This window comes from Spodoptera frugiperda, chromosome 27, assembly GCF_023101765.2.
Source record: "Spodoptera frugiperda isolate SF20-4 chromosome 27, AGI-APGP_CSIRO_Sfru_2.0, whole genome shotgun sequence".
Taxonomy (NCBI): domain Eukaryota; kingdom Metazoa; phylum Arthropoda; class Insecta; order Lepidoptera; family Noctuidae; genus Spodoptera; species Spodoptera frugiperda.
The window spans coordinates 4,885,888-4,910,267 of NC_064238.1; the positions used below are offsets into that span (position 1 = coordinate 4,885,888).

The 24,380-nt window shown below is 35.3% G+C and overlaps 1 protein-coding gene across 2 annotated transcripts in view; it reads left to right on the top strand.

The window, feature by feature from the left end:
- Window positions 1-4,343: 4,343 nt before the first annotated feature.
- LOC118263459 (LIM domain only protein 3) overlaps window positions 4,344-24,380 on the top strand; it is a 60,049-nt gene continuing 40,012 nt past the window's right edge. The window contains exon 1 of one of the 2 annotated variants that reach the window (XM_035575478.2): window positions 4,344-4,643. In XM_035575478.2, coding sequence (XP_035431371.2) covers window positions 4,638-4,643 — 6 coding nt within the window. In that variant the 5' untranslated portion in view covers window positions 4,344-4,637. Of the gene's footprint in view, window positions 4,644-20,937; window positions 21,025-24,380 lie in introns of those variants that run through there. The other variant, XM_050705264.1, reaches the window with a different exon arrangement.

The following is a 24,380-nucleotide window of genomic DNA, read 5'->3' on the forward strand; positions in this document are numbered from 1 at the left end:
TTGAATGCTATCAGAGACTAATCGTCGAGTTAGCCACCTCTGTCGAAGGCGTCATCAGTTTCCACCACAATAGGCGGCAACAATAGCCGGGTACCGTACACGTTGGCTGACAATAGTGGCATTTACCCCACAACAACCGCTCAATGGTCAGCCGACGATCCCTTTGTCGAAAAACTCCGAGGAAACAGCTGATAAGAGTGATTAATTGGTTTAAGTCGAATTCAATGAAAGCTTGGAACGTCGACGTTTTTTGTAAGTCGGATAAGCCGAGGTTATAATTCTATTTGGAAGAAATACTCCTTCGGGCTTTAAGGTATTGTGTTTCAGTAAACGTTATTTACTTAAAAATGTTAACGTTAACAGGAGGACATTTAATATTACGTAGTATTTTGAAATTTTGTAAAAATAGATTGGGTATTAAATAATTAACATTTCATTTGTGAATAATAAAACTTGTCAGTTCAGTAGTTAAATCAGATTTTAAAATCGCATTGGTCTGCAAAATTAAGGTCGAAATTTACATTTTAATACGGTAATTTGATGAGTTATTCTATTCACAAAAGGGTATCATATAATGAATTCAGTAATACAAGTATTTCCACCTAAACAAAGCGCGTGTTTCAATTGAATAAAGCGCACAATAAAATCTAAACAGGTTCTGTTTGTCCTGCTACTAAATAGAATAAGAAATTATTCGCCATTCATCATAACCAGGCTCACTGTAGAGGGGCGTCTAAGTCATTTCCAAACTAAATCTTATTGAATTCGGGGTCTTATGAAAGACCATTATAAGATTTGAACAGTCAATACAAGATTTAACTTTTTGTCGAGTCATAAAGGTCTTTTGATATTAACCCTTCGTCTGGTAGTACGGCGCGGCGCTTCCGAGTGAGTGGCTCACAAAACGCCGCTGAAAACGCGTAAAAGCTCGGTTGATTTGTGAGCGTACATGTCTCGAGTTACTCGGCAATAAATTAAATGTGTATAGAAAATGAATGCGTCAATACGTTTCCCCAACCCTGTTCGGGCCGCTCGTAGTGATGTTCGTAAGATTTATCGATGAGCTTCGTATCAGACAAGTCTCATATTCTACGACTTGTTAGTTTGACGTGCACAGATATAATTGACGCACGCATCTACCTCGATGCTGGCTCCTCATGATAAATGCGCTTCATCGTCAGTTAGCGTTAATAAGAGTAACTGTGGCAGCCAATTATATTTTCATAATAATGCAGTTGGGTGTATTTTTTAATTGCCAAAGAAATTAAAACAATTGTATAGAAATTGCGATTAATTAGAACAGGTATGAAACCTTAATTGTGAGACTATAACATTGGCATTTTAATCATGAAGGGGAACGCTAATATTATTGAAATACTTAAGTACCTTGTTGAAAATACTTTCTTTAGTCGATTTAATATTTTTCTGTATTCGAATTAAATAGGTACTGTAAATATTCCTAGGTACACCATATTATATACATATATATTTTTATTGTAGTCGAATTTATTATAAGAAAATGGCTGCAGACTACCGAAATTAATTAATTCTTACAACTTTAAATAAAATAATATAATAGTTAATTTTACGCGGTACGATAGCGAGTTTGAATATCGATATAAATCCCGTCGCTCCGGTACGCACCCTTGATTTTTGCGGAACGTGCACTGAATGGATCCCAAATTGACACAGAACGCCTTGCGTTCGTTCTGATTTGTTTGTACGCAATTTAAACGTATTCACCTAAGTGTTAACTTGTATTATGATTGGCAAAACATTCGTTAACAAGTCTTGTATCCAACAAAGTTTATTATGAGACAGCTTGTTAAATTTTCTACGAACATCGATGAGAGGATTTGATTTTGTTCCATTAAATCGTGTAGCACAACAATGTTGCATAGTCATATAAAAAAGAAGCGATTCAACGATTCCGATTCGCGCAATTAAAACATACAAATAGAATAATACTGTACGTAATTTTCATAGAATCTCAACGATTCACAGTTCAATTTTTTATTCAAAAATGACTTTTAGTGATCCGTTAACTGGGCACAGGTTTCATTGTAACCGGACTTGTACGAAGACATGTTTACGATACAGCATTAACATTTTTCCACGCACTTACTCATATGTATGTACGAGTAGGTACCCTCTTGAAATACTTATAATTAAAAACTATTATGGTAGCTGGTTATAAATCATTCTTTATTGCACCCCTTCCACGTAGCCTTAATTGATTCAATACAGAAGTGCCACCATAAAATGATAACAAGGTACCGGTCTAAGTGTAGAATAATGCATTTGTAATACGCTTGCTTCGTTTCTGCGTTTTTGTAACGTATTGCCTCCGATCGTGCTTAGCATGTGTAGTGGGTCCCTGGATGCTTTCAATTTCTTTATCTTTTATAATCGATTTAATTGTTGCTTATCAGAATTATTGACGGATAGTTTATTGCTAGTATTGCCTTTCTAGTTAATCGATTTATGTAGAAAGCTTGAGTCCAAGTATAGGTTGCCGTTAAGTGCGGTTTTCTGGGAATGGTTAACCTGTAATAATTATTACAACTTGGATGAAAATTCATTTTATTGCGTTATGGAGACGAAATCAAAACTATCTTATTGGTGAGTTTTTTCTATATGTAAAAGTACTCTTTATTGCCTGAATTCAAAAATTTACTCGCAGTAAAACAACGTTTCATCGCACTTCCCTCAAAATAGTAAGAAAATTTAAATAACTACCGTAAGTCACAAAATTAACTAAAAAGTTTACCCACGTAAATATACACCAGAATACCTACATATAAATATATTGAGGAGTAGGAACTAAGCAGGTACTGAATGTACCGAGGAAGAGTCTCTTTGTGACTCGAAACTAGTAGAGCTTTTCTCAATATATTTACGTGAGTAAACCGTTACTTTAAGTTCAAAAATTTAAAATATTTGATCCAAAACCTGGTATTTAACTCGGGAAATTATTTGACGTGTCAAGTGTCGTGTAATGCGTATAGAAAAGAGGAATATTTTTTTAATAAATACTAATTATATGGTACCTACATGAGAGTGCCAAGTACTTACTTATCAGTTGAAACAGCGGTGAGGGAAAACCGCAAGGCCGACAGACAATGCTTATTATTTGTTACTGTTATCTGTACACACAAATATTTATTTAAACTTCACAAAAATATGCCTATTTAACTCAGTGTAGGTACTAAAGAGATAATACTTAGGTGGTTTTCATCAGTTGTTATTTACCAATTAATTTTGATTTATTTTCTTAATGGCATCCGATGTCTCCAATACAAAATTGTCGACTATACTGCCAGTGTCGAGTATCGAGTAATTCTGTTACTATTCAATTTAGTTAAAATATGTATTTATATTTTTAAATGTACATAGAAATAATAATTAAACGAAACATAATTCCATAGAACGAGATATAGCAGTCAAAAATAATTAAATTATCTTTAAAACTAAACAAAAAACATTTAATCAATTCAATTTTTGTGCACGATAAAAAAATATTGAAATATTTTTTTTTTTGTATTAAACGTACAGAGATTATTGGTACCATGTAATATACAATAGAGAATTCGAATTATAAATGTTATAGGGTTGCGTCGTCATTCACCGACGGCTACGGTGAGGGGCAGGGCTGCCACTGCTGGCAGTGTGGTCACAAAGCAATGAATGAGACATCGCGACGAGTTTTATCAATGATGAATGGGCCATCCTTCGTTTTGTATTTATAATTGCTAGTTAGTTTCACTGGAACCGCCTGTTTACCTTAAGGATACACCCAGCGCATCGTATTGCAACATACACCAACATTTCGTCTAATAATGTTTATTTATACGCCAACTCCAACATTACAATTCTCGTTATTATGTGAATAATCCGTTTCACAATATTACACTTAGCTAAACTTAACATATTGACGTTTATTTTTAACTCGTGTCCTAAGCGCCACGATGAATCTTACAAGGAAAATGCTACCTATAAATATATTCATGATGAGAATTATCTCATAAAGATTATTTTAATTGAAATGCAAACGATTTTAATTAGTCATTCATTAAAAGAGTAAACCTAGGAAACATGGTTGTTGGTCATTAAGTCTATGCCGTATTCAATATATTAGTTCTGGACTGATCTTAATTTGATTCAGTATCGTTTTTATTTAGGCCTAAATGCGATACCGCGCAAAATCTGTCCACTTACAGAGTTAAGCGTCGTTCTAGATACAAAAAGTCATATCAGCCGCTACAGCTTTGTGCGAAAAGCTCCACAAGTGCGAAGCTTTCGTAGGGGAAAAGGAAGGGCATGACACCCCGCCTAGCAAAGGCTGCCGGAGTGGCGGTGTGTGGCGGCCCGCCGGCTTCCTCCCGCCGCGAGGCGCGCATTCGCTCCGGAGCGGCCGCGGCGAGTGCACGTCCACGTGTCCACAGCCCTCCACCGGCGCGCGATCGCGACAAAACTTTTCAGTGCCGTGAAAAACATTATTTTCCGAACACGCAAAAATGGACAAGATTTTTCTGTGCTGTGATTTTTTCCTAACTGTGTAAAGACTAATCGAGCGTAAGAGTGTTTTGAAGAGGCTAATTACGGGTTGCTAGACTAATTGGCTGGGCCGGCGTTTCATGAAGGTGAGCCGACTTTTATTTCCGTTCGGCAATCCCTCTAATTGCGTCAATTAGTGTAATGCGGCGACAGGTTTGAAGAGTCGCTTAATGATCTCTACCGCCGGACTCGTACACTTTGAAAAACTATTAAGTGCTCGTGTACTCCGCGGCTACGGTTTTAAACTAATTACTAATTAGTTTATTGTATGGATTATGTCGCTTATCGCACTGAGGGATCTGTTGTTTTAATATGTATTAAGGTTTAGTTATTAATTTTATTTTAGCGGCTTTATATTTAGAAGTGAGTAACTTTTTCAAACTTATAATATTTTTTTCAGGACCTTCCATTTATATTCGTTAAAAATGCTATATTAAAATTATTATTCATTAAATAGTATAATATAAAAGAGCTTTAATAACAATATTATTTAAAGTTAGTAAACAGTGAAAAATAATTACTTTAAAAACTTTGAAAATCGAATAGTTAGTCACAATTAAATTAAAATAATTTTATCTAAACAATATTAAAATATTTATAAAAAATAAAGAAACAAAATACCCTGAAGATAATTTTAATTATTTTTTACGCAGTCAACACGAGTGGGTTATCATTCAGTCGATAGGTAGTTACATAGTTGAGCTGAATAAAGTAAAATTAGTTGGAACACTGTAATAAATTGAATGGAAGTAGGCGTGAGTGGCTGATAACGAGCCACTCATATTTTGTAACCAACTGACAATATCCGGACGCCTGTCAATATAACTTGATAACATGTGACGTAAGTTCCGGCAAAGAGTTAGGAGACAATTTTTTTTCTACAGCCAACAAAAAAAAGTATTTACTCTTAAGATTTTTTTATCGACTAAACTTTTAATGATATGTTTATAATTTTTTTTCGCAATAATTAATTACGTAACCTACTGATAATAATTAATTTTAATGAGTAAAAGGACTCAGTAAGATATGTTTTATAATTAAACGTGATACTAATTGGGACTTACGTCAAAAATAATGACATGGACATAAAAACATTCACAATCAATGTTTACTGATTAAGATAACTGGTGACTAATTGAGTTTAAGGATAAAATTAAAGTCCGCTTAATGGGTAAAAAATAAGGCAAATTAATCCTTTCAAGTTTTTCACTTGAAAAGGTTATGATTATTTTTAAAGTTGAATAGTTATTATTTCTTTATTTCCGTGTCAGATGAACTATTAAAATTATATTTTCTACACAAAACTATAATGATTGATGTTGTCATAACTATATTTGTTACCAATAGTAATAGAATAACAAGTCTATTTGGATTTAATCGTACAATATAGGGGTTTATTTAACCCTTCAAGACAATAACTTTGAGCAGGTACTCAAGGGTTGAAACAAAAAAAGATAAAATTTTCCTACAGTACGTGGAAAAGAAAAATAATTTATTTAAAATCAAAACTATAGCGGATCGTTCTAGAAGAGTATAAAAACAAGTCCTTTCCAACAAAAGGTATAGCGCGCTCGAGTTAAACTCGACATCGTTATCGCGAAAGCTAATTAGTGTTAAAATAACATTTATTTTCAATTAGCAAGAAAAAGTTCTTCATAAGCTTTTAAAGATTTTAAAATACTGCTGCAATTTTATTTACAAGAAAACTGTAAAGCAAACATGGAAGGATTGTTGAGGCAACAAACGACAATATGCGCTGTAAAAAGTACTAGACGCGATATAATATAGGAAAGACAATTAGGATCAATATTACAATACGCGTGAGGCATACAGAGATCCTTGTTACACGGAACTCCGAAAACAAGAAAGCATCTTTTTGCTATAAAAAGACGGAGCGGCTGTGGCGCTGAGCGCGACATCGTTGTCCCAAAAGCCAATTAGAATCCCGTATCCGGCTTGTTTATTCTCTAATTAGCAAGTAGCTCATTAGAGCTACATCACTAGCCCAGCCAGTGTAGCAATGCCTCATTCGTTTTAATTATAAACACTGCCTCCTTCTGTTCTTATAATTACCGTGCACAATTAATGGACAACATTTTATTGCTTATCTTACGCATAATGAATGTTTATACAAAATGGATTAACGACGCTCCACATGCACATCCAGTTTTTGTTTCGTTTTTCAATTGAAAAATTACATTTATAGGAATTTGTGTAATTCACATTAAGACTGTCTATGTCGATCTATTTTAGGTTAACGAGATAAGTATGTGAGTAGAGTCATGTTCGGTTTTTTATTAAGTTAATGTTAGCAATGAATACATACCCTATGTTTAAAAATATACCTGTCTACAAGTAGTAGAATCAATGGAACCCCTCTAGTAATGATTCCAATTATAAATTGTGAGGGGTAATTAACACGAATAAAATTAGCGGTAAGCTTTTGTTTTGAATAATCCCTCTTTTGTTCTGACGGGTAAATCCGGGTATAAGCTAATGTAACCGAGGCCGGTCGATATTATAAAATATCGGTATTATTACGTCAACCGATACTACAGCAGCCGCATAATAAATTAATATCATTTTAATGTTCAATTAGCTATGTCAAAATTATATTTTAGCACAATGGGCTAGTGCATTTCCATTAATTAATTTTGGCTAATTAATAAACCGGCTTTAATTAACGTGGGTGTTAGGATAAATTAATCAGCGGTGATTGGTCCACGCGATGATCAGTATGGCTGCACCTCCAAATTTTCATTATGTCACAATATTTTCTCTATAGATGAAATTTCAATTAAGTCAACTGGCCGCTGATTAGCTTCCGATGCGACAGATGGGCTCGTAATTAATATCCAATGAATAGCAGCACCGTGATCCATATAAAAAATGAAATGTTTAATATGATTGTCAGCGCTTTCATCACAGTACAATAGCATCTCATCATATTATATCCAAAACATGAAGATGCTCACGCGCACAATAGCTGCCGGGCCCATTGTATAAAATATGGAATACAATAAAATTGTACAATCTGATACGAATGTTATTTATATCCAAGTTTTCCATGCGAAGAATGTAAACTACACCCTTACACAACGGGCCTCTCCTTTTTATTTCTCTTTAAGTACCTAATCGCGTTCGCGTTAACCCAGCTTTAAATACTAATTAGTATACTAGTTACGGCACCGAAAAACATATTTTAAAAGCGAGCGTTCATACTGCTCGTAAGTTATTTTTTTATTTGTTTCATTAAAAATAATTAAAGTGACATGTGACCCTCGCGCCAGGGTTGTCATTAGCGGGTCCTCGGTGCGGGACGCAGGGTCACCGCGCGCACTAATTGGTCTGGCTTGCAGCCTCCTCCGCGCCGTACTACAAACAAATTAGCTAGAGAAACGGATGTTGACGCTGTGTTAGGGTTACCACTTTTTTAGATGACGGCTTGACAGACAGACTGATTCATAGTACATGTCAAGAGAGACGGTGTACGCTGATTTAATGAAGGCAACATTTGTTTTACAATATCCCGTATCCTCAATTTCACGTAACATTTTTATGTACCGATATCGGAATCAGTTAACAAATTGTGCAGTGAAAATAACTGCAAAAAATAATAAAATAAAAACTAAAGCTTTCAGAAAAAATGTTGAAAATATGATTGTTTCTGTCATTCGATATATGTAGTATAACTACAAAATATTCCGTTCATATGTACTGTTATGTACAAATACAGTAGGTATGTGTTTTGCGAGGTTTTACATGAATAAAACTTTTAGAAAAAAATACAATGGTTGTAACTGTGAGTGAATTAATAATTAAATTGATTATCGAACCGGAAACTAATCGTGGAACAAGGCTCACTCGACAAAGTACTGCGTGCGTACCAATAACGTAATTGACAAAAAAAAGTTAAACTGTTTCACTCACCGGTCCGGCTTAATTTGCAAATCCAATTTGTATCCAATAACGCACCTGTCAGGGAGATCTATTGAATTTTGATGATGTTATTTGATCGCTGGTAAAGAAGTAAGTGCATTTTTGTTATGGCCCACTGACTTTTTATTTTATTGATACGACGTTTATTATAAAATCATCCAATGTCTTCTACCGCCTTGGGCGAAGCGAGAGGGAGTGTCAGACTCTTACTGACTAGAAACTACCCCGTTCCTACTCCTACTTTTTGAGCCGGAGTCTCGGTAAACCTCCGGATCATGAATACAAGTTAATTCAAATCCGTATAGTCATCTACTCAAAAAAAGTTGAAGTCTTTTCTAATTTCAAAAAAATCCTTATACCTTTTTTTAATACAACAACAGAGTTGTGGTAGCCCTGTCCGAAGGTCATCAGTAATTAGGTTGTTGGTGTGGCTTATGTTTTTCAGCAACGGTGGCGGCGCTTCCTCTTGTTACTTATTTAATTAGGGCTGTGTCTCGTCTCGCGTTCCCCGTGTTGCATTAAGTGTACCGCCTTACATTACACGAGTACACAGTCTTCTATTTATCGATCATTATGACTTTAGAACACGCTACGCTAATTAGAAAAATAACGAATCCTTTTATTGAATCAGCCTGCATTAATGAAGAGACTCATTAAAAATTCCACCTTTTAATTGTTTTAGGAAAATCCTGCTTTTATGACGCATAAGTTTGTGTTCGAATGTTTGGTATTTGTTAATCTTTTGTGCTGATCTTACTGAATGGATTTCGATGAAATTAATTTGACAGATAGACCACAAGATTAATTATTCTTTTATCGGCTTACTCACGTAATTGTTTAGCGAAGAACTCGATTTGTTTCAAGCCATGATAGAGGCTCATATTCATGAGTAGCATTCCGCTTACATCCGCATACAAACGAAGCGCTGCTAGACTGTAAAATATAAAGAGTTTTTGGATTTCTGTAAAAGAGTTTAAGTTTTTTTTTAAATTTTAGATAACATTTATTCATAACATTTCTTGCAATAACACAAATATGACAAAAGCAATTTAGTATGGACATAATTTCTATTAGATCCGTTATAATTTTGTACTTTCTCTACTACTACTTATTACATACACATTTTTGTCAAAATCTTAATCTAAATTTTAATGAAGTGGATCTACCTGCTACTGTACCTCGCGATCGGAATGTTACGGTATAAACTATAAATAATAATCTGCATCATATTAATATAAAGAATCATTTAAAACATAATCAGTAGAAAGAAATGGCCCCAATTATAAATATAAGGCTCATCAACGGCTCAACATTTTTTATAAATTATTGTATGTTAATGTAAATTAAATGGTAGGCATTTGTATCTTATTATTACTTCATAATTAGCTCTTATTTAAGCGTCTTGATAACGACTTGGTATATATAGCACAACTTGACTTAATTGCCATATTCTTAAGCAGTTATTCTTCACAAGTACCTAATAAAATTTTATAACATAAAAATGATATGAATAAAAAAAATATTCAAAATAACGCGAATATATCTGGCTCTTTAAAGTTTGATTGACTTCATCTTTGTTATTAAGTTATCTAAAGTTACTACTGTTTTGAATGTGAAATGCATAGTACCTATGCTTTTTTCAATTTCCTTCTTTGTAAGAAAAACAAACCCTACCAGTTTCAATACAATCGTAGCAAAGCTAGTCAAGTGTACATCAGTTAACAACCAAACACTGGTAATGTTCCTACAATGTAGTTATGCGTCCTCTGCTCATTAACTCACGTAGTTATGTCCATAAAGTGTAAATAATTAGAAAGTCGTCTTAACCCCGCGTCCCTCATTAGGGATGGGCACTCGGCCCGCGAGAGATAACCTCGTAGTGGCGTGACGAGTGACGCGTATTGACGTACACCACTTACGTACATCACTATTTGTACACACAGCTTGATTACAAGATATTTTAGTGTTTATCGTCCTCTGGCCAATTAATGGCTTAATTATTGAAAATCATTTCTCATAATTGATAGTTGTTGTTAACGTCATTTGTTAAAGTACGTACTTATTTTGTGTTTTGCGTGCGGGACCAGCGGGTGTTGTTAATTTGTTTGTCGATCATCACTGGAGTATGTCTGATAGTCTGATAATTACCATGTTTATAACCGATACATTTTTGTTTTGTGTTCTCGTATGATTAGGTACCTACTTAATTCTATTTAGATAACGTAGATCGGTGACCTAGTAAAATACATGATTCAAAATTACGTGGATGAGGAAAATAGTAGTATAATAATTGTTGTAAGATTCTTTCTATAATTGTACCAAGAAAAGCCATAAATGTTTTAAGTATCACTTTAATTAAAGGTTTCAAGTCAGTGTAATGGGAACCATTAGAATATTTGAAATAGGTGTAGAGCGCGCCTAAGGAAAACCAGCTGGATTGATGGACTGTTGACTGTGGATGCGCATAAAAAAGTTACGGAGTGTGTTTCTAGAACACGTTACCATAAAGTCCAGCGGGTTTCTCAACGAACGTTGAGCGCACGAGTAAATAATATTTTCTATCGATCTCGTCGAGTCCCTAATTGGCTCGAATGCAAATACTCTGTTATTAGGCAGGTTAATTAAAGAGTTATCGGTCGTAATTAACCCGTTTCGGTACACTACGTGTGCCTATGGTTAGTTCGAAACACTACTAATTAAGAAATTCCTCTTTCATTAGCTCAATTAGATTTATTCACGTCAGAAACTTCATACAATAACATGTGTATTTTGTATTAACACGCACCGAGTTTTTAATGTGCCTTATACTTAAAGTAAAGTAGAAATATTTTGTTTATCTTAATGTTTCTTTAAATATTTGTTTTATATAAGGAAAATTATTGTTTTATTCCAGTGGAATTGGTCACGATAGAATGTGGGGAAACAATACTTCTTATTCATAATAGGTATTTAGATGACTAATTTTTTATTTAATGACCGTCTTGTAGATTATTTTAAAACATTAGATACGTATGTTTTATTTTCTTACGGAAACAAATACTTTCGAAAATTAATTAATTTAGTATTTCGAAAGTTACAATAAAATCACTTTCGAAAATATATCGATTTGAAATATCGCGTGACTTTAACTATGTGTTTTATACGTAGAAATGACGTATTTGCTCCTCCTACTCATAAACTTTGATTCGTTTTATCTAAGTTATATTATATTGTTATATACAAAATAAAAAATACCTACGTGGCTAATACTTTTTCGTTACCTAACTGACGGACTAAATAAATAGATTTCAAGGGTTAAAGTTAGTATTTCTGGCACTACATTCTGACGGATGAAGATATTATTTAGGATTGTTACGGCACAGTTTTCATTTTAGATATCCGCCGTCATATTGCCTCTCCAATTATATCGCATCCGAACTTAGAATATATATAATTAATTTCTTCTTATTGAATTGATCCAAGTATCCTATTCTGAAATGATTTAATTTCACATCACATCACAAGTTAAAAGTAAATTATAAGGTATTTCACATTTATGTCTACATTTCATCTAAGTTCGTTATCAGAATAGTCGTCAAACAGGAAACAACAAATTAATCTAATAATAATTATCTTAGCTATTTATTTATTACCATATAAGCATTATTTAATCACATGTAGGCAAGTATAATAATTAAGGCACGTTTTGGCAAAAATAATTACGTACCACAACACTTTTCCGCATTAACATAAATATGCCAATAGTTGTATATTATTTATAGCTAGTACATGTTAGTGTATGTTCCTGTTTACGAGTAAACTTGAAAGCCCAATGTGAATGAAGCTCAGTGCGCCCGCGCCGCGCTCGGAAGTCGCGACCGAGGGTTATCGCCAGTCGTGAATGTGCCAGTTGACGTCAATAAGCATCATTATCGAGTACTCGACCAATACTACTTACTACCAGTTACAGGAACTAATATATACCAAAATATTCCCTATACGTAAGAAAACAGGGTTTGATTTTATTTGGATTGGTTGATTTTAACGGGGTTTGAAAAAATACAATTCATACTGATGATTACATGACAGCATGCGCCAAGAATTTTTTAAACAACTTTAACTTTTTTTTTGTAATTTAGATAAGAATTACTTTTATTAGTTTTGCTTTGTCTTGTTTCGATATTAAAAACAAAAACATTTATGACTAAACCACTTAAAAATCCATAAGTGACTAAGTGAGTACTTACTTTTTATATTCTTTGTAAGATAATCTGACTCTCATCTCATTAAGTAGAAATAAACAGATGCTTTTTCAGAGACACTTTAAAAGTAGTAAAAAGTGCACCAACCCTAGTGCGGCTCATAAAAAACAAAGTTCTTAATAATGTGTCGAAGATAACCCTAATAATGACATCCCATCATGTACCGTATGTCAAGTTCTCAAGTGTTCATCGAATGCACTCTCCAGCCATCGATACCCACACAGATATGAAAAAAGTTTGACCTTTTTTAATCCCCCAAAAGATAAATGTGTGCCCAACATTCTTTTAATGATCAAGAAATGACTTTCGCCTCTAAAAATTAAAGCATTTAATATCGTTCAGCTTTAAAAACATAGAGACAAACGTAAAACTTTGAAAAAACGTCAATTTCTACGTAAAATTAATCGGGAAGTTGAGTCTGCTGAAATGGGGGTCGCCCGTTTATTGCTCATTTTGATTTTAGTGCTTTTTAAGTACAGTCAAAAGTTTGTAACTGTTGTGGGTTCGGCCGACCGATTTTATGCAAATTTTGATGATGACATTTAGTGGGGGCACAAACTGTGTCCTGTTTTACTTCTTTTGCGTGTTAGTGCTTTTTAAGGGACTATCAAAACTTTTTTTAAATTCTCGATCAGATAAATAATGGTTATTAAAAAACAGAACATTGTACAGTTGTGTTGTTCCTAAAAATGTACAAAGCTAACTAGCACGGTAACGAGACTAACTAGCGATTGGATCACTAGTGGCCGAGATCTCGTTCTACGATGAAAATCACTCCACATTCGAACGCATTCTGTAGTCTGTGGGAGTCATCAGTGGACGAGTAGTCGGAGTCATGACATAAGTGCTCAATTAGGCCCGTTTTGTTTGCTCAACGTGCACAGGAAAGCTTTGCGTTTATAAATTGCACCAAATTGAAGTTTGGCTTCACAGCGATTTTTACATGGAAAGGACAGACTGAAAATTGGAGGAAAGTTTGACATAACAATGTTATATATTTTTACAGCGTTCAAGACTAATTTAATAAGTTTATATCATGACATACACGTATGTAGGTTGAAAATATTGGCTATTTGAATTCAATTTCTATTCAGTGCTTTATCCGATTGTGGCCTCCAACAGATATTATTGACATCCTTGGGGAAATTGCGCTCCACTTTTACTTATAACGCCATTGATTGTTTTGATTGACAACTTCCATGTGGTTAACTTTCGTTTTTGTTAAAACAGAAATCGAAACAAATGTTTCCTTCCTTAAGTTAATTGCTAGGTACATTTAGGAAGTGGGACGTTTAGCTCTCATGGCGTGGAAGCATTGTTTGCACGACTGTACAGAAGTAATAAGTTTTGTATGTAGGAGCACAACAAAGTCGTCAGTGGCTCATAGAAATCGTTCATTTCCTGATGTTGTAGTTCACTTGATCGTGGAGTAGCAAATATCGGGCGGCGGTAATGAACGAGCGGGAACGCGCTCGACGCTACGGCAATTTGAACGTTCAGTGGGCCGGCGCGTTCCAACAGTCCTCGAAATTACTACAGCTCGATACTTAGTGCTTACCGTCAGTTGTTTTCATTGCCCACTTGATTAAGGATTACACAGGAAATGATTTGAATAAGCTATTGTTGATTGTGAAAGGTAACGGTCGTCGGCCGAGGCGGTTTTTATTGTCCGCGTGCCTTTGTACATTTCAAAAGTAATAGAAAACAGGATGTCTCCAATTTATTTTTGTTTGGGACGTTTACTTTGCCGTTTAGCTGGTTTATTGTTGGTTTTGACGTTGATTCATTAATCAATATCGAAACTTGCTGAAATCCGAAATATATAACTTCATATGTCATTTCAGTAGCTGATACTAAATAGAGCGTAACAATACAAATGGTATTTTGAGATGAGCCTGGTTGTACATCATAGTCACTGTTGTTTATATCGTTACCAAAACTTATATCAATTAAAAATACTGGTAAACCCAATAAAAAAATGAACATAAAATAGCAAACAATTTTCTGGCGAATATTCGTCCAATATTTAAAAAACATGAATATCACAACGTAGTGTCGCGTTGAATCTATTACCTAACGCGGTAGAATTTCAAAGCGTCACAGTATGCAATTTAAACTGGACTAAATCGCCGTCGGAGTCAACAACGCGACAGCAACGGCCGACTCGGATCGGCTTTCAATTTTGCGGAATTAATAACAGCACAAATACTGGTGTACTGGAAACTGCAGAGACAGGGGCGAGGTGATCATTCATACGCGCACACGACACCTCTGTTTCAAATCAAACGACATTTTTGTCGTGCGAATGTAACTTTTTGCTGGCACACTAATTAGTGTCAGGTAACATGGAAAACACGTCGCCACTCATAACCATTACTCATAAAGTCGACTGTCAATTAATGACAATTAGTATTCAATAATTAACACGTAAGCTTTGAGGATCGTGTTTCATTGTAAAACAATACTGTGCAGTCCACTCGTCACGTATAATAGCTGAATATCTCGTTCGCCGTATTCAAACATAATCCAATATATTATTTCCAGGAATATTGCAGCCGGATCCTGTCTGCACCTCAAATACGTGAGTCGTAATCACAGCCAGAGGTGGTTTCTGTGTACTATTCCGAGTTCTCTAATACCAACGTTGTTTGTCAACGCTTGGACCATTCGTCAAACATCGTCGTGAGGTGGACTGGGCGCCCAATTAGAACGCTAAGCTGAGCGTGGCTGACTACCAACTTGCGTCGACTAAAAGCACCTCTAATTATTATTGATACGAGCTCTACGCTCATTCCCTCGAGTTTACCGTATATATCTGAATTTCTCTAACATACTCGGTAACGTTGCATGTTATTATTATCGACATTGCAATGTTCTGTACTTTTGTGCATAAAATCAAGTTATTAGCAACGGAACATCAGAGTGCTCGTTGGTTGTTTGCATCCATTAATTACTTGTTACTGCGTTGTTATTAGTCATGATTTATGTTCATAAGAATGGGAAACTTTATAATTAGTTCGTTTTAGTGTTGATTACGACGTACGAGATGTCGTTAAACTGTAACTTGAGTGAGGTACGGAAACTTAACAATAGATGTTACGTGATAAATAGTTTCAGCTTTTAATCAAGTAGCGGACTTTTTACGTGACAAGGGAAGCATAAGTTTTACTAACAACTATATAATCACTTATCGTCATTATTTAAATTTACGATGACTTAAATCTCTCGATTTGACTTTTTCATATGAATTGTTTAAAGTAAAAATGTCTGTACATAAAATATTACCTAATATCTATTATGGAAGTCCTAACCGAAGTTGGGAGAGAAGTGGCCTCAAATACCCTAATGCAGGTTTGCGTAGAACCATAACAATTCCGTGAATCAATTACAGGCGTTTTAATGAGGATCAACTGACAGCTGCAAATGGGCTCTGACGAATACCTCCGATTTGACCTACTATTTCATAGCGGCAACCAAAATTCAATGGAAATATAAATGTTTGTTATTTTTTGCAGTTGAAAATAACGAACACGTGAAATTTTGTTGAAAACAAACAAAAAAAGCAGAACAAAATCAAAGCTTCACATTACAAAACTGTGCCTTATTTAATGATTCGACGTGGATTTGCAATAAAAATGAAAACAATGCTGAAAATAATGGCGGCGTTGAATGTCTTGAATGGTTTTTCTTAGAAAATGTGAATGACGGGCTTAGTAAATTGGATTTCCCAGTAAGTATTAACAGAAAGTATTGGTATAGCTGAATGCATAATGGGCGGAAAAATGTCAAGCGTAAGTGTATTAAAGTTGGGGCCGTTACCGCTGCGTGCCGCGGCTGATGTATGGCGGCGGCGGACAAATTGAAAACAGTAGCAAATGGCCCGATCGCGGCCCGCTAACCTTTCCACAATAGCCGCACTCCTTGCTCACTATATTTCTACTAAAATATATTTTTTTTTTAACAAAATACTAAGGACGTGTTTTCTTGGAATTTTATTAGGGTTTCATGGTACATTTTTGTTAGTAGATTACTTTTTAATGTTATATTCTGTAGTTTTGTATTAAATTCATAACTTCGGACATAGAATTTCTGATCCAAAAGTACAATTGTTAATTTTTCTAGTTTCATATAAATTCTAAACGGTTTTCTTAGTAACAGTTTGATTGTTTTCACTACTTACATTATTTTCCAACATAAAAAACTCGAACCAAATTTTATTTACAAATAAGTATCCAATGTAGAAGGTGTTTTCTATTAGAATTGTATTCAATATAGAGTTTCGTTCGCGCAGAAAATGGTTGTGGGACGCGTGAGCGGCGTCCCTGGCTGGTTCGCGTCCCCTCGCACTCTGTACCGAATTATATTAGCGGTACTGAACACAGCTTACAGATTACTCGTAATAAACATGCACGATCAAACTTAAATCGAAACAAATAAGAAAGAAACAGGTGTTAATGATGAAAATTGTCTACCCCTACGAGATTTTCGGTACCAATTAAATGAAGAATACGAATTAGAACATTAAAATCGTAACTTGAGCGTAATAAAAATTCTTTAAAGTCAAACTCAAATCATTTGTTCCAATTAAACCATATACTTAAGTACTTTTGAAAATAAAAAGTTCACTAAGTAACCACAAATCGCAAAAGAAAATCTGTTTTAAAATCCACATTCACATAAAAGGCAAGCAAAAGGAATATAATAAGGGGTGTTTGTCCCTCGCAAATAGTTAGATTATATAAATAAGGCGGCCGGAATAGTTTGACTGATAGCGATCTGAGGCAGCCCTAGCGTTACCCTCCACAAACCGTCTCGTACAAATTGACTCAGTTTTACGAAGATTTTTTCCACTGATGTTATTACGAATATGTTACGTTTAGAAAAACGGATAGATTTGCACTCGGTCTTAGAAATTTTAGAGTTAGAAGTTAATGTTTGATTTAACTTAATCGTACTGACCATTGTTTATTGTATGACTTGTTTGTTCTATAAGTTAAATAGTGATCCGTGGGAGAGTTATTCCTTGTTCCAAATATCTACATATTTATTTTAAATAGATAGGTAATATTAATAAAGGGAACGTATCATGTAATGTATATTTTGCGGTGTGGTTTGAGTACGAGGAGGTAAGGCGATAGTGCCGAGACGCCTCGCCGCCCACGACTAAACTGGTTCCAGTTACGATTCTATCCTGTTTAGTGATACGTTACAAATTGATCCGATGACATCGACAGCCTTTTTGTTGTGCTCATATTCCATACAAACAATATTGATAATGAGATATTGCTCATTTTTTACGTTATCTAACACATCATTAAGCTTGAAATGATCAGAAGAATGATTGCAGTCGCTCACAAACATGGTAATTTTTATATTCACTCTAATTAAACCAGTATTAATAATCGCTCGAAATTAAATGATCTTGTTAATGATTCGTAGTATTATTTAATGTCTCATTATAAATTGAACCACTTTTCTCCGATTTTACATTGAAAGTTGAATATTAAAATTCGAGCTTTCATTCCGTTGGAATCCAGAAGTCAGAACTAAAGAATACGGCTACGAAATTCGCCTAAGAAAATAAGAAATGCAATCTTGTAGTAGAATCAGACAAATAGCGGAATATCTGCAGTGACCAATTCAAATTGTAGAAACTATCGGGGTCCGCGCACGAGCCGGGATGGAATCCAATCAGCGAAACTAGTTCCACTGATGCCTATCACTAAACTTTCACATTCAAAGATTTGTTTCTCTAGATTAAATCAAAGGCGAATTACAGTAGCGGCGAAAAAGAAATATGGCGAGTCCGGCCCCGCGTGAGGGCGGGGGTGTCCTGCTGAAATTGCTTTTCAATCCCTCGGACTTTGGACTTGTAAAGAAGTTATTACCTTCCAAGGAGATAGCGCCGGGTCCGGCGATACGGATATATGTCTTTTTCATATGTAATATTCCTTTTTCGCGTTTTATTAATGGAAAATGTTTCGTGGGACAGTGCGGCCAGCTCTCGCCTTCGATATTAAAAAAGCCAGTGTCGACTTTGTGCGGCTTCTTTTATGAGATTGTCGTAAAGTAGTTTATGTTGCTTGGGTGCTCATGTGACACTCACGCTTAATATCACTGTGTTATCATTGGCGACGTTACGACATCTTGTTTTGTTTTCTTTCTCGTCTTTACATGTAGGCTATCTTAGGGCGTTGAATTCAACTACAATGATCTAATCGAAGATATGCTACGTATCATCAAATATTAATTTTCGCAGTGCGTTTCATCTATACAGTTTCTATATGTACCTGTGTATACCGCTCGTTTGATAATGTTGCCTACTCTAATTAAGTCCACTACACCAATGTTTGGAATTAATTAGTGTATTGTTTAATTGGCATCTCTTGTTATCTGTTTGTTTGGTTTATTTATTCATTAGTGGTGTTTGTGACAGCTGCTGAGGCAGATGCCATTACGACAGATTGTATTACCATGTGATTGTATACTTTTTAAATGTTATTGTTGTTTTGTTTGTTGTATCTCGTGTACCTGGTCTTGATGAGAGGGTTTTGCTTGTTTAGAAAGATGTTTGTTTCAGTTCTTAGAGCGGTACGGTACTTCAATAATACTATCATAAGGACTTTTTTCTTTTACAATTTGGCTTTTAAACCTTTAAATACGAATTGACATCCCTATTTTTTTTATCAGGATTGTCGTTGTTAAATGCAATCTTTCGTCCCTTTCTTTTCCTTATGGGAAGTTAAGCTGCCCTAATTTCGGAAAGAAGTGTCGTCTAATCGCTCTCACCAACAGGTGGCCGTACCAAGGATACGAATTATGGCGATTCGAAGAGATTTATCGCATATTTTCAATATTAAAGATAGATTTTTCATACCATAGTATATATTGATGAACACTTATTAGTATAGTTATTTTGTATATACAACTTAGTTAGGCACCTTTGAAAAAAAAAAAAATGAAAAATAAATAACTTTTTTATTTTGCAGTTATACTTAATTTTGTTCTTAATCGCAGTAATAAACCGACCATAATCAGATAAATAAATGAAAAACATGAATTTAAATTGAAATAAAACTATACAATTTACACGGGAACGCAATAAATATGATTTGATGTAGCTATCAGTGGTTAGCAACATTGTGCGGGCCATCAATCGCAGGCCTGTAGGACAATGCGGCGCAACGCTCGCCGCTCCCGGATTGATTACACCTGCCCGTCACGATTAATAGAATATTGTGTGTGATTCAAATTGAATTAGCCGCCCATTGTCGAATTACGTGTATGTTTCCTACGGACTATTGCTTTTGAATATTTAGTAGCCAATTTAGATCGTGTTAGTATTGTGATTTGCGAATGATGTTAATATGGACCGTGAATTTTGTATCTTGTGTGTACATTGTACACCCAACCCATATTGATACACATTATTCATTTACCAATTCGTATCCAATACATTTGATGCTATTAAATATGTAAACTATTCTTTATACAAACTTTGATGTACAGTTTCAGATAACAATTTCATGAACAGTTGGTATTCTAATAACAGATGCCAACAGAGCAATTAGGTTAAATGAAAACTATATTGAAAATCTTCAGCATTCCGCTCTATTTCACGGATGTTAGTATTTTGATTTACGCATGGAATTCCATGAAAAATATTTTCTATTATTTCTCTAAACTTTATTGAGTTTCATATTTCATGCACTAGGTAACAAAACGTGTTTGTTTTGTTAACAAAGGCATTATGTGGGCAATCATCGATTCTTTTCGCTAAACAAGTCTTAATTGTGAGTCATGGCATAGCGTAAAGGGTACTTCGTGGTAAATTAGCATGAAAAATGTTCGTGAGAATTTTCATTTGAAGAATTTCTTCTACTATTTTTGAGTGGGATTTAGTTAGACAGTCAAATACCTCGTGGTTTTCCAAGCAATTGACCGCGAGTGTACCGTGCAGCGCGCGACGTGCCGCCCAATATTTGCTTAGAACATTAAAAGTACAGACGAGTGCACTCGTGTTTGAGCAGCTGCCTATCTGTTTGCATGTTCGTACTCTGTGGCTAAATAAAACGTATTTAAAACTTTTTTCATGTAATTGGGGATGGTCCGGAAATTATTGTATTTGACATCTTGTTTACTCCTATTTGGGTACCTATGTAAATGTTTAGACTAGATTAAATAGTTTATTTTATTAATGAATAAACTCGTATTCATGATAAATGTTTTATTTTTCCAGGTAAGTCATCACGAAAAAGCGTCGACAATTAGAGCACGCACGCTCCCAGTAAGTAATTTTAAAGGATATGAGATTACTTATTAGTAAACAACAACTACAATTTCTCCGCTAATTAGGTTCTGCCCGCGGCTTTTGCGTGGTCTTCGGAACGAGAAAATTATTAATTGGGTCGAAGAAATCACTGTACGCGTTCAATGTTTTAAGTAATTTATAACGATAGACAAATAAACAGTAGCTTATGAAACAGAGTAGTAAAGCTGTTCGAAGTATTAATTATTAATTAAATCCGATCCCATCTCGCCCAATTAGTGTCTTGTATCAAATTAGTTGGTACATCTCTTCTCAGAATCAGAACTGTAGATGTGCAACACAGAGAGCTCTAGTGAATGTACCGATATAACTAGTTAGGTGGAATATAAACACAAAGCGATGTTCGTGAAGGATCGTGTAACGCTATACGGCTGTTAGACTAATTTAGGTGGAAGATCATCCACGTAATTAATCCACTTAGGAAGAGCAACGCGGCGGCGGGTCGACGCTTTGAAACTGGATGCTCAAGTTGATACTCCGAAGCTTGGTTGGCCTCGCTAGTCGCTACCTAACAACCAGACTCACTACACAGGGTGCTCAGCAATACATTTACTTAATCCTTTACATAATACTAGTAAACTTTCTTCTTCGATATGACATATAAACGAATTTTGTAAATTATGTTTGCTCATTTCTAGACACCAGAGATTGGTGATATAAATCAATATTTACTTCTATGTTCTTTTAAAAATAAACAGAAATCAGAACAAATGTTATGCATATTGCCTATTACTGCCGTCATTGTAAAGTTCGATCCTCAGAAATTATTGACATTATTCAACCATTCACACATTACGTATTATGTCATAATTTCTTTTGTGATTTTATTCTCATATTATGTACGAGCTATGCGTTGCTGTTAGCGCAGTAATATAAACCGTATGTCAAGTTACTTGGGTACAAAATGGTTAACATGGCACCCTGTGATCAGCAACCATTCACATCATAAAACGTCAATAATGCAATAGCACTGTCGCACAATGAGCTATTGTGTGACTCATTTCCTCTTCAAAATAAGCGTTTAATTAAAAACATACGACGACCATTTTTTTTTATTGCGACACTTGAGCATTGAATGATTTGGACCCGTTGGGGGCGCCGCGTGAATGTGAACTGATTATGTTCATTCATTCTTCAGAATTCCGAATTAAGTGAATACTCGCTGATGAATTGACAAATTGATGATTCCTTTACAGTTTTTTTTGGACGCCATTAGGTGTAATAGAAAATGCATTTATTCAAATTAATACACCGTATTATTTCCAGCAGTGTGGTTAAAAGTAGCTAATTACTCTTTCAATACCTGTATTGCATTTGAAACCGATTTTAATGAGCGTGGCGTATCCAAAACAATCTAATCATCGTGTTAAATTTATGTGGAAATTGTAATTTTGTATCGAAACAGCGCTGTGTGGAAATTCTAGGTATGCTAATTATAGGAAATTAATTTAATTTAGTAACTAATTGGCGCGTTCAAATCGAAATGGTAACATACCTTTGCGCGCATCGATTTAATCAAACGTCAGTCATTGGTCGGACATCCGATGCAAATTGTATTTTAATTATAATTAAGCGGACTATTCGATTGAGCACCTAGAAGTTGCTGTTCGCACTTAATTTGATTACGAAACTGTTCAGTTTTCACATAAACTTAATGGAATTATAGACGACATATTGGTGTCGAGTTTCTTTTGGATCAATTAATTCTTTTACAATGTATACCGCTCCGCGTCGTCGCCGCGTCTGCGCACGCTGCTCATGATGAAGAGTCCCTGTGTGACTCGAAACTAGTAGAGTAAACCGTGATTTTTACTTAATTTGTTTGACCGCTATCTCACCTGATGGTAAGTGATGATGTGGCCTACGGAGGTTATACCCATCAGGAAACACAGACTCCGGCAAGGAGTTCCACTCCCTAGCAGTTCGCACAAGGAAGCTTGAAGCGAAGCGCTTCGTGCGAGTTGGTGGGATATCTACCATGAAGCGGTGACGCCTCGCCGATTGTCTTGTGGTTCGATGATGAAAAGGACTAGGGGGAATCAAGTTGTGCAATTCCCCCGCACACTCTCCGAAATGTATCCGGTAAAAAACGGAAAGGCTTGCGACCTTGCGCCTGTGTTCAAGGCTTTGAAGCCGGGCCTCCACAAGCGCATCATCGTTGATGAGCTTCTTGGCACGCCTTTCAATGTGTTCGAGCGCATCTAGCTGGCATTTAGCCGAGCCGTCCCAAAGGTGAGAACAGTACTCCATACATGACCGAACCTGCGCTTGGTACAGGCTCAGCAGTTAACATATTGAATAATATTTTCGAGTGGGTTATTAAGTAATTTAACAAATTACACATACGTATACGTTATCGTTTGCTTTGTTTGATTTTTACGATGAACGTTCAGTGGGCCGGCGCGTTCCAACAGTCCTCGAAATTACTACAGCTCGATACTTAGTGCTTACCGTCAGTTGTTTTCATTGCCCACTTGATTAAGGATTACACAGGAAATGATTTGAATAAGCTATTGTTGATTGTGAAAGGTAACGGTCGTCGGCCGAGGCGGATTTTATTGTCCGCGTGCCTTTGTACATTTCAAAAGTAATAGAAAACAGGATGTCTCCAATTTATTTTTGTTTGGAACGTTTACTTTGCCGTTTAGCTGGTTTATTGTTGGTTTTGACGTCGATTCATTAATCAATATCGAAACTTGCTGAAATCCGAAATATATAACTTCATATGTCATTTCAGTTGCTGATGGTAAATAGAGCGTAACGATACAAATGGCATTTTGTGATGAGTCTGATTGTAAATCATAGTTACTGTTGTTAATATCATCCAAACTTATAGCAATTAAAAATACTAGTAAACCCATTAAAAAATGAACATAAAATAAAAAAAAAACAAACAATTTGCCGCTGAATATTCGTCCAATATTTAAAAAACATGAATATCGCAACGTAGTGTCGCGTTGAATCTATTACCTAACGCGGTAGAATTTCAAAGCGTCACAGTATGCAATTTAAACTGGACTAAATCGCCGTCGGAGTCAACAACGCGACAGCAACGGCCGACTCGGATCGGCTTTCAATTTTGCGGAATTAATAACAGCACAAATACTGGTGTACTGGAAACTGCAGAGACAGGGGCGAGGTGATCATTCATACGCGCACACGACACCTCTGTTTCAAATCAAACGACATTTTTGTCGTGCGAATGTAACTTTTTGCTGGCACACTAATTAGTGTCAGGTAACATGGAAAACACGTCGCCACTCATAACCATTACTCATAAAGTCGACTGTCAATTAATGACAATTAGTATTCAA